The sequence below is a fragment of the Dermacentor andersoni genome, chromosome 6, assembly GCF_023375885.2.
Source record: "Dermacentor andersoni chromosome 6, qqDerAnde1_hic_scaffold, whole genome shotgun sequence".
NCBI lineage: Eukaryota > Metazoa > Arthropoda > Arachnida > Ixodida > Ixodidae > Dermacentor > Dermacentor andersoni.
Window position 1 is genome coordinate 160,242,475 of NC_092819.1, and position 12,498 is coordinate 160,254,972.

General features: G+C 44.5%; 1 protein-coding gene across 1 annotated transcript in view; it reads left to right on the forward strand.

Moving 5' to 3' along the window:
• LOC126523735 (RNA transcription, translation and transport factor protein-like) overlaps nucleotides 1-12,498 on the forward strand; it is a 62,984-nt gene that overhangs the window by 32,351 nt on the left and 18,135 nt on the right. Inside the window, exon 4 of the mRNA XM_072289015.1 lies at nucleotides 2,491-2,579. Within this exon, the coding sequence (XP_072145116.1) occupies nucleotides 2,491-2,579 (89 nt within the window). The remainder of the gene's footprint in view (nucleotides 1-2,490; nucleotides 2,580-12,498) is intronic.

A 12,498-nucleotide genomic window follows, 5' to 3' on the forward strand; every position in this document is an offset into this window, starting at 1 on the left:
GAAGCCAGCCGCACTTTCGTGTGCACTTCGCCCCCGCGGCTGATAGCGTCACCCGCATTGGGACAACGCTATCATGAAAAGTGCAGGCAGCGGAGTCTGCCTCTCGCTCCAATGGGTCACCGAAACTCGAGATTACGCAACTGCCAATACTTAACGTGCGATAAGACAGCTTACATGGTGCCACGTCGTCTCTGTATGCCCACTCTTTGCACAGGCAGCAGATAACCTCTAGAGCATGGTGCGCAACTGTGTATGCGCTGAAACGCGCTTACAGCCAAGCGCAGCCACAGCCGAGACACCCGCCAATTACGCCCCACTCCGCCCCCTTGCGCACGCTTGATCTCATTACCGTGAGCTTGTTCCTCTGCCTCCCTCTTTCCCTTTGCTCATGCGGGAAGGCGGCACTCGTGAAACCCCCATTTTCCTTCTCTCACCCTCACACACTTTAACTCGCACCTAAAGCACAGAGTGCATGGGGCAGGATAGGAGCTTGTCGCACTTGGACTTTATACGGAACATGATGCGGCTCCACTTTAGGGGTCGCTCTTGTTGGGCGGTCCATGTGACCATCTGCATCCGCAGAAGTTTCCATTTATTGTCTTCGCATTCCGTTGTGGTGGCAGTGAAATATAATTATATTGAAATGGCATACAAACTCACTTCTTTACATTGAGGTTGTAATGCATAGTGTTCTATGGACAAGAGGTTACGAAAAGTTAAATACTTCATTGCATCGAGAATTTCATTATATTGAAGTTCGTTATATCAATGTTTAACTGGATTGACAGAATCCGTAGGCTGGATCGACTTATTCAGTTAGCCAAATAGAAAGAAGAGATGGAAAATGCCCAGAAACACTGCTGGGGGTTCATTTGGCAGTCTTTACTCAGTCCTAATGCAAACCGATTTGCATTTCTTCTTTTTATTTGCAAACAGAGCAGGCAATAGTGCCGAACGTTAACTGAATGATTCAGACCATAAAATGCAACCTGGTTGCGAAATATAAGCGGGGCCAAGGAAGAGGTTAGTGCAAATTATTTTTAAACACATATTAAGGGAAAAAAATCACCGACGATTAGGATGCTCCCCAATGCAAAATTTGAGCGAAGCTCTATACGTGTTTTCATTTTGCTTGCCAATGTTTTGTATTATGATTATATAGGTTTATATTAGGAAGACAATGCTGTGAGTAGTGCACTTTGTTTTCATACAGATGAGGCGCGGTTCTCTGGCGCCGTATCGTAGCTATCGTAGCCACACAGCCCGTCTTGCACAGCACTACACTTTTCCGCCAATGACGTGAGCCACCCTATGTCGCGCAGAAATAGTGCCACCAGTGTCAGCGGCAACAACACCAAAGAAAGCATCACATCGAGCCTCACTCGTAGCAGCTTGCCATCGCCCCTTGCAGGAGCAGTGATACACGTCGCACACGCTGGTATCGTGGACTGACCTCAGAAGCTGACGCCGTGGACAAGCGTAGCCCTCCCCACCTCACGACACCCTGGTCCCCCCTTGGAAGCGCAGATGAGATCACCCACACCGCGGCGGTAGCCATAGCCGCCGGCATATCTGCGCGTGCGCAGGCCATTTCCCCTCCGATCCTCCTCCACTTTCCGCCTCGTGCACTCTTCTTTAATTTCACACTGTGCTCGCTCAACGCAGGATTCGGCGCTTAAGAGGAAGCTTTAGCTCAGGCACAACTCCGACGTGGCCTATTCAAATACATGTAAAATGCAAAAACACTTTTCTGAGATAACCCCTGGACCAATTTTAATGAAATTTGTTGCATTTGAGAGAGAAAGTTAAATTCTAGTAACTGTTGAAAGTGGTATTTCGATCTAGGGCCTGAATTTTGTACAAGGAATTTTCGAAAATATAAAGTAAAAAAAAAAGATATAAGCACGAAGTTTACAAATTAATAGCTCTCCGTCAAGAACACGTATCACGGATCTGAAAATGTTATTCATTACATCAATCAAAGCGGACAAGTTCGATATGTCAATTTATGTATTACGTGAATTTGATGCGTTGTGTACAAGCGTTCTGCAAAAGCTGTGTTTTCATATTACTAAATTTTTAGATTCATGTGTAACATATCAATTTTGTCCGCTTTAGATGTACTATTAGATGCAATTCACATAATTGTGATACCATGTTTCATTGCTGAGTTATCTTAAACTTGATACTTTCGTTTTCTAAATATTAGCGATTTCTCCCTATTTTTAATAAAAAATTGAGGACCTAAATCAAGAATTCGAAACCAACAGTCACTAGATTTTAAGTTTTGTTTTAAATGCAACAAACCTTGTCAAATTCGTCGCAGTGGTTGCCGAGAAAAAAGCGAATTCTCCTTTTGCATGTATTTAGATAGGAGCACCCGAGCTAAAGCTTTAAATGTGCAGATCATTGAATTCTTGAGCCTAACAGGCAGCTTCCAACAGCTGCAAGCTTTGTTTGGAGTCTGGTGTGATGCCGTGTCATTTGCAGTTGACTGCCAAGAGTTCCGACAGGGCGTGCTGGCCCTGGCGCAGTACCCTGGGGTCACCCAGCATCCGTATCACCTTGTGACACTGCAGGTAGGCCGCTCCTCAAATAACAGTTTGGCCAAGGGCAAGCAACGCTGGTCTGGCTGTGTTGGTCCTCTCGGCAAGTCGCAGTGGGAAAGGATGACCTGTTAGTATTGCGGGTTGCACTTTGAAGGCTAGTTTTTGGACATTCTGGAACAGTGCCATAAGTTGAATACCTGCGAACAGTCCCGATTCCATAGTGTTTACAAATCTGGGCTCTTTCAATGAGTTTATGAATACTGTGTCAAATTTCACAAAAATGTAAATATTGTTTGAGAAAAAGATTGAGATGTTAAAAAATGGTGCGGTGAAAGACTGCAAGTACAGCTAAACCAAAGTTAGTAAAATAAACACTTCACTTTGTTTTATTGAAATTTAGCTATATTAAAATTCGACGTTTTATGTAAATAAGTAGTCACTGATAAAATTTTCTTATGCGGAAGGGGTTGCAAAGTTTTCTTAACTATTGGGCAATGGAAAAGAAATGCAAACAAATTTCACTGAGAAAATAACTATTTTGTTGAATTTCTGAGTCAGTGAGCAGAGATACGGTTTCATGCCATGTCCATGAGATCTTCATATCAGCGGTTCGAAGCGAAGTCTGCCACGCTTTTGCATCTGCTCCGGCGAGCGGCTGATAGCATTGCCCCCAGTGAAATGACGCTATCATAAAACGCACAGGCAGAGACGAGTGAATGCCTCGTCTGTTTCTCACTTCGGCGAAATGCGCAAACACCCGTGGACTTAGATTTAGTGCACATTACAGAACCCCTGATGGTCCAAATTATTCTGGAGTCTCTCACAACGCCGTGCCTCATAATCAAATTGTGGTTTTGGCACGTAAAGCCCCATAATTAAAGTTTTTTTTTATTTGCTTCTCACTTTTATGCACCTCTGAAACTCGAGATTACGCGAGCTCCAGCGCTAAATGCACGGGAAGACAGCGCTAACGAAGCCATGGCCACCTTGGCTCGCACAGCCTTCATGTAGCGGGGGATCCACGCGCTGAACCTGTCTACCCTCCCTTTCCCTTTTCTCATGCACGAAGACAGCGTGTATCAGTGCACCATCCTTCTTGACTTACCCTCATACGCTTTCCAGTGTACCCCATAGCACATGGCGCACAAGGTGTGATAAGATCTTATTGCACTTGGACTTTGTGGGGGGGAACAGAATGGCGAAAGGTCTTGGGGCTACCATTTGACCATGAGTATCTGCAGCAGTTTTCATTGGCAGCAGTGAAATTTCGTTATAGTGAAATCATATATAAACACAGTTCATTATATTGAGATTCAGAATACTACATGGGGTTACATACTATACTTAACGCAATGCAGAAACATATTATCTGGAAAATCAACGCATATTGCTGCAGGTATTAAGTACTCTGATTGACCTTTACGAGCACTGATCTGGTCACTGCTAAGCACCCGCACAGATGCTCCAGAATAGAATTAAAAGCTACAAAAGGGGGCCCTTAAAAATTCCAAGTTTTACCCGAAGACGAAGCATCGAAAGTGATTGGAAGGTGTAGCGTCGCACCGAAGGTGTCTCAGAATGCTGGTGTCACGAGCTTACCAGCAACGTTGCAGGTGTGGCACCTCGATGATGCACAAGACAGGATTAAAGAAAAACCGTCGGGGTCGTTCAACGTCCCAGGAAATGGATTACCTAAACTTGGCTTGACATTCACCACGTTGCATAGCTGCTCGCTAGCGTGTGCGCGCACAGCGTCCATGCCTGCAGTGGAAGCCTGAATGCTGGCCTTGCTGCGGCAGAACCGACTAAGCACAGCATCAAGATGCTTACACCGATTTCATCGCTTTTGGAAAAAAAAGCACTGCACCTCTCTGGTGGCCTTCTAGTTCTCCATGTGCAGGCCGTGCATACATCGTCGATAGCAAAACAGCACGACAATGGCGGCACGAGCGGCAACGGCGCAAATGCAGCTCGAGGCTTAGTATAATCGCCATCGCAATAACAGAGAGCCTCGTTTTATTGAACTCTTTCTGCTCGCTGCAATCGCTCGGCCGCCACTATCACATGTCTCCCTCCACGTCGGCCTGCTGTTTGAAGTTGGTTGCCTGAAAGACACAAATTTGCCATGATACTTTGGAGCTCCTGTGCTAAATTAGCTAATAGTTCACCATTAGAAATCACCTGCGTAACATGAGTCAGAACACTGAGGCGGCTGTCACAATTAGCGAGCAGCGTGAGAAGGTGTATGAGGGAACGCAAAGCCTGCTGTCGCTCTACTGTCTATGTGCTAGCATTAACTCCAGCCATCTTTTAATATTTTCCACCTCACGTTCATTTGCTTTTCTGCCATTCGATCTTTATATAGACACTAAAGAGAAAAAAATTATTTGAGCTGCATTAGTAAGTTACCCTTGCAGAACATCCGACTAAAAACAGCCAAAGACGCATAAACGAAAGATGGGGCGGCATCCCCGCTTTGGGGGTTCCCGCACCAGTTCAGTGTGACATCACGAATTTTGACGGCGTCTGCTCGGACGTATCTCGGCAAAGACAGACTGCATCATGTTCTCAAGCAGCCAGGGACTGAACTCGGCAAGCTTGAAGAACTTTCGCTCATGATACTGGCGTGCTGGCGCTGGGGTTTCCAGGTGATATTAAAAACATGTAACTTCGACCTTCAATTTCTATTCCAAGAATCAATCTATCACCGCTAAGCTGATGGGAAGACCGTTCTGAAATAATATATTTTATCAGTCTAAACTAATTTAGTGTTTATTTTTAGTATCCTTTAAAACTCGAGGCATTTGACATTATAACAGAACATGCTGAATAGTTTCTGCACTATTTCCAGTCGTCGTGGGCACATTTGTTTTTCTCTTACAATGCCATGTACACACAATTGCAGTAGAACCTCATTCAAGCATTTTGGAAAAATTGTGAGAAAAAATGTACAAACCAGGAAAACATACGATCCAAAATTTGGCGGATTAACTCCACCCATCTTTTACTATTTTACACCTCACGTTCATTTGCTTTTCTACCATTACATCTTTAAATATAGACTAGAGAGAAAAAGAAAAGAGAAATCCGTGCGAAGTGTTGCACGGACTGTTGCGACACGAGATGCTGACGCGCGTCGAGCTAGTGGTGCTCTGGCGGCCAGAGATGCGTTTTGTTGTTTTCCTATTGTGTGGTGTTTTAAGAGGGCTGCGGGAAATCGAAATGAAATCAAGCTGGTGAGCGATGTCGGATGCCGTCGAAACAGAACGTGATGTGTTTGGGCTATCGCCTACTAAACGCATACAGTATGCTACCAACGGCACTACACACCATGCGATGTAAAACAGATAGTCAAAGATGCTTATCGCAATAAGATTGGTGGTGATAGCTGTGAATGCGACATACAACAACCCGAAGGAGATTTGCTTGCATCTGAATAATAAACTATGCATGCTGCCCTTTTCACGCGAGATGAGCCTGTGTGTATTGCGGTGAAGCTGTAGCAGCAGGCAGCTATGTACTGTTCTCAGTCGTGCGCGCCTAGTGCATTTTCTTGTTTACGTGAGATCTAGCAGCCAGAGCACGTGTCACGCAGTCGTAGTTTGGCGACATACTGAACGTTGGTGCCGAAAAGTGGTGTTTTGTGGGAACGTACGAGTCGTTAAAAAATTACCGTAACTCTATTGGGTCATTTTTTTTTGTTCACGATTGCAAACGCTGGCGCCAGGAAAACATACGTAACAGGAACGTATCAACAAGATTCTGCTGTATATACCTGCATGTCGGTTCGCAAAGCAGTGCTGCAGCGCTCTGAAGCATCATGAAACTTCTCTTTTTTCGTTTCGTTCTTCAGTCTCGTAGTTAGCTTCCCGTCCATCACCGCAATATCTACTGTGCTGTTTCCCAGTCTTGGACTTTCTGCCACTGTCAACACATCCATTTATGTAATATGTGCTGGTTAGTTTTGTGGCACATTTGCACATTTTGCCGTGAGTGAATGTTCGTCAAAATTTGCATTTTTCCATATTGTTTTCAATGCCCCTTAAAGAGAATGAAAGAAATGAGTCTGTTGCCGGCGATCGCCCGCACCCATATCCAAGCATATTTTCTGGAAGCTTCTACCTGAAAGCTGATTGCTGCTTTTTATAATTGGCCGACTATATTATATTGAACATTATCTGCTGCTACATAATCTTCGGCGGTCATGTACTTCCAGGAATTTTCTGTTGCCACTGCTGCAGCAGCTGCGGATCAGATGGTGCTGCGAAGAGAGAAAACTTCTTCCGTCCTTTGCCGTATCCGGATTTGTAGCCCGGCATAAAACATTCCTTCAGTTACTGTTCCGCTTTTCTGCCTTGTCAAGCACGCATATCATCACACCTTTTTCCGTCGAGCATGATTAAACATACTGCACACATAGTAAACAAAGTGCCGAACACAAAAAAGGTCCAACCACTGGCATGCGTCGACATGCTTTGGTGCGCGTCGACAAGCTCGCACTGTTGCTTGACCATTTAGTCTTCAACCGTCCCAAGTCCGGCCTAAAACAGCCTGCTGTAAACTGAGCTTAAAACGTTAAGTTAGTGATATATATGCTTCTTTAAATATATATAAAAAAGACCTGTTTGATTAATGAATGCATGCCTGCCACAAGTTTCTCTTTAACTTTCTATTTTACTGTGTCTGTCTACAAGATCGCTTTGCTAACACCTGCGCAACCATGCCATGTCACATCAAAAGCTGTCGTACGATTTCATTTTTGGTTGCTCATTCTGCTGCCAACTATGTAAGAATTAGGTGTGCACGTCTAATATCTGTATTAGAAATATATTTCTGCTTGTTGGTGTAGGAAAGAAGCGCGAGAAAGTGGGTTCTGAGAAAATCAGAAGAAAAAAAGAACTGAAATATCTGTAGCACTCATAAAAAAACATCTAAAGCAGCTAAAATTGACAAAGTCCATAGGTTGTCTCCTTCTGATTCTTGTTTCAAACTTGCCCATGGGTCACCGCATTTATTTTTCCAAGTTATTTTGAAGCATCTACACCGCATCGGGAGGCCTTGCCATTGAGCAGCATTTAGTTTATTGCTAGAAAAGTTTTCACTGTGTAAAGGCCATGTTCTAGTGTAACCTGCTTCATTATGTCGCTTGTCTTTCTTGACAATAATGGAATGACATACACTCTTAGGCAAAGTTACACCGTTTGGGGTGTATCTCTGCCACACAACAATAATCGTCATCTGCCTTGTTTAAACAAGCGTTTCCTTTCTTGAAAATGCCGCGCCCGCTACTTTCCTGTCGGGAATGCTGTGTCATGCTGGGATGTCATGCCGTTCGTTACTGGGAAGTACCGGGCTCGCCACATTAAAGAAAGGAAATGCGGACAAGACAGATGACGATTATTGTCGTGTGGCAAAAGGGTGTAATTTTGCTTAAGAGTGTACCGTCAGATACTACAGACTTGAGAATCGGAAGGTTTTAATAAGTGTGTTTCGTTGCTCTTTACCAAGTCATACTATTGAAGCAATTACTCAAATGGGTGGGGGCAGCTCATTTGCGTAACATAAAAAATATATATATATATAAACAAGCTATTTTCACAATTTATACACTTCGTCACCACACAAGAAATAAAATATAACAGTATATTTATTGTTTTCAGCCTACCATGATGTTTTGATTGAGAAAGACATTCAATTTGCTCTGTGAGGTGCACAATAATTGCTGTGCTATATTAATTTAATGCATATCACTGGACATGGTAGCCACCCGTTATTAAACCTCAGAAGAAATTAATAGCAACATACATATGATAAGGCACATAGCATTTTAACGCTATAGCTTTATGGACCCCGTGAAGCAGAAAATCTGGCGTCGGCATCCCGCATTGTTTCGGCAAACATTCCAAACCATGCGAACCAACCACACATACCCAACCACGTAGGCCCTCCATGTAGCGCAAAGTTACTGAACTAATTGAATTTTTCAAAGTAAAATATATCAGAAAAATCGTAAAGTACGACTTACACACAACCTACAGAGATGATAGCGTCGGATTCTTTTGCGAATATAATTGTAATTTATATGCCATATAAAAACATGGAGGTGTGGTGTTGTGCTGTACAAGCGTGGTGGGGCTCGGGCTGTCCTGACCGCTTGTTCATACGGACTGAAGAAGAAAGTTGAGGGCTGTCCAGAGAGCCGTCAAGCACCCTGCAGAATAGACAGACTAGTGCAATGTGGCACTGGTATTGCAGGGTATTCCACTAGAGGGCTTTGAGGCAATCCTCGTAGGCTGGCATGAGCTTGCGACGACTGAAAAGACGGGAGTAGAGGCTGCGTGTTGCCCCACATTGAATGAAATCAAGTTTGTCAGCGACGTGAGTTTGGTACAAAGACTATACTGATGAGCAGTACTCAAGCCAAAGCAGAATGCTAGATGTGTAGAGTGATTGGAAAACCTCAGGTCCACAAGGAAGGGAGGCATGGGACATAAACCCAAGAATGCGACGATCTTTAAATACACTGCTGGTGACATATGCAGGAAAGTAGGTTGGGCACGCAGCAGTTTTGTTGTGGCTTATACGCATCACAGCCCTTTTTTCACTGTTACTAAAAGGTTTGTTGTTGCAGGCCCAGTCATTCACCTTTACAGAACGTATTTATTTGATGCGCATATGCTGCGTATCGGCATAATGCTGTAATGGAAGTGTTAACTAGTTAATTGAACACATTCCACGAAGATGCGTTAGAAATTGGTTTTAAGTTAATGTTTTTCCTAAATATAGTTTATAGTATCACAGTGAGAAACATTTTAGTGGAAGCTGAAGAGGTCTGGGTAGTTTAGGCAAACCGACTGCACAAAGCACTGATGACACCTTTTCCCCATCCCTGCAATGCACTCATACCATCTGGTCTAATTTTCCATAAAAAATAACAGAGAGAGAAAGAAATATCAAAAGCCAATTACAGTTTCATTAAGTCAGTGCATGCTGCTTCTCAAGCAGTCATCGAAGCAATCCTGGTATACGCGGCTGCATGCATAGGTCTTGTATGATGCAGGTCTGCCTATGCGTTGCACACGGTGCACATATTGCAAATAGATCATTTATTTTCGCAGTGCTTAAGTACAAGGACCCACAGACTCAAACATGACAGCACTGTGTGTTATGTTTCCTTCAGTGCGTCGGCGCTCTTAAGTGCTGCACGAGCGATTTATCTCGAACTAGGTCATGAGATGCCTGCAGTTCAATAAAGTAAGTGAAGGAGCATTGTGAACTTGTACTGAACTGGCTTTCAGATGCCGAATCGAAGAGCGCACTGTCAGCGGAAAGGGACGGCATGACTGAAGATGTACTTCCAATTGTTCGGCTACTAGTGTCTTTCGCTTTCGAAAGTTATCGTCGCAGCTGAAAAGAGCGCAGAGCTCGCCAGTTAAACTCGAGTCACTTGAGACCAGATAATTCACACACGAAACATGCCACACTTCACAACCCGAGGTTCTGCATGGTTCATTCACCACACCGCAACGAGCCAGGAGTGCTATATTTTAAATCTCTGCAATGCAAACCTAACTAAATACAGTAAAACTTCGCTAATTCGGATTTTGCGGGACCGAAAAAGATGTCCGAATTAACCGACTGCAAATTATCTAGGGTATCAGGAAAACAATAAAGAAGGGCTTACTACATCAACGCGCTTTGATTTACTGAATGAATCGGCAAATACCGTTTCTATTTTTCACAAGATCAGCGTGGAAGCTGCAGTTGATGTCGCAACTCATTAACGCTCGCAGCGATGTGGGCCTTGCAACTTCCTGCACAGCGCGGCTGCGATGCCTGTCTTCACCGAGATGCTTTTCGCTACCGCAGGCGCATCCTGTTAATTTTTTTGCCAGTGCCGCCAGGTCGCCGCTCTTCGCGACGTCGATGGTGCTGTTCAGCCTCGACAGCGTTGCACCGAGTAAAAACAAAACTACTGTTTGCCGCAACAGCTGCGGATGAGACTGCGGCCACTGTTGACAGGATCATGGCCTTGCGATTCTGAACATGCGCGGCCGATGCACGCACTGAGTCAAAACGAAACTACTATTTGCTTCAAAGGCTGTGGACGATACCGCGGCCGCTATCGACGCATTCGTGGATGGCGATTATGCAGTCATGAAGGCACACGGCCAACGCCGTGCTCTGTATATTGGTAAACGCAAGAAGAAAGGCTGCAAAGGCACAAGTAGACACGAACCATTCTGGCATTGCTATCAATCACGTACGATTTCCACTGATGATGCTATGGCCATGCAAACTCCGCCGCTTTGTTTCGGTGAATGCCGTTTTACAGCGAAGCTGTTTATGGGGACCCTGTGCCATCTTCAGACTTCGCTAAAGCTATCATCATCAGCAATCGCTCGAGCATCGTCATCTTCCACAGCTGGCTCAGTTGCCACTCATCATTTCAGCGTAGAATTCCGCTTCTCTTCTGTAGTCGTAATGGGGAGGCCGCGTTTACGGGGGTATGAACCATTGCTTAAGAGTGTATGAGCCATTCATTGTCTTATGTGATGGACAAACTTAATTTTGAAGCACAAGGCGGTGATTGCGAAACATTAAACTCTGTCATCTGCCATCAACTCAATAGCAAGCAATGCAAGATTCAATGTCTCCAGACAAAGCACTGCAAGTGGAGGAGGCACACCGAGCAGTGCAGACACAAGAGACAACTCTATATCAAGCGGTAGAAGAGACAACACAAGACCAAGCAAATTCAACATTACACACAAAATGAATAAAAAAATAATGGGGTGGTTTTCATTTGACGCCAAGCCATGCTCTCATTACTGGCATGCAAAAAAGGGATGGAGCAACTTGCACGCGAAAAAAAATTTAATTATGTGGTTTTACGTGCCAAAACCACTTTCTGATTATGAGGCACGCCGTAGTGGAGGACTCCGGAAATTTCGACCACCTGGGGTTCTTTAACCTGCACCTAAATCTAAGTACACGGGTATTTTCGCATTTCGCCTCCATCGAAATGCGGCCGCCGTGGCCGGGATTCGATCCCGCAACCTTGTGCTCAGCAGCCTAACACCATAGCCACTGAGCAACCACGGCGGGTGCACGCGAAAAAAGACAGCGTGGCAAAAAGCAGACAGAAACCTCATATGTGCAAAAAAAGAAAAGCACACTGGGAGAACTGCAAAAAATAGAAACCTCCCAAAGCATGCTTGCCACGTAAAGCACACAAAAGCAAAAATGTGGTGCAAGAAAGGTGAAACAAAAGATTTACAATAAAGACTGCTTGCAAAGTATGACTTGCATGGTGTAACACTAGGTGTAACTAGCACAACTTCACTGTTGGACCATTTCCACGGACTGGAAAGGGCAAGGATTTCTTTCTCTCTCTCTTTTGCTTCACACATTTGCCCTGAGAATTAGCCGAATGAACCGACCTGTAGCCAAGTATGTCCGAATTTACGAGAGTTTTATTGTATTAAATAATGCATACACCTGCCGGGACAAAAAGTACAAGTGCGAATTATCCAATTTTATCTGAAATATTTTATTTCCGTCAACAGAATTTCTCGGCTGGCGTTGTTCACTCGCCAGTCACGAGATCGATGGCTGCGCTAGGCCTATGCTGAATGCTAACATCAGCGGTCGCCGAGTACTGATAATCCAGACCTCGGAGTTTGGATCCATGTTTGCATTCGTTTTGAGCACAACAAAATATACATGCACCAAGCACAGGCGCTCGTGAGGCAATCGCGATTTGGTTAGATGTTTTTGCAGACGATCATTGAGACCAGCATAATGACAGTCGGCAGGTTGGATTTGTCGGTGTCGCTCGAACGCGTCACGCATTAACATCGCACTTCCACAACCCACGGTCGACAATGTTGTGGTAATATCACAACATTGTCTCTCAGGAGCACTGTCGTGCGTGCTGTAGGTCGAA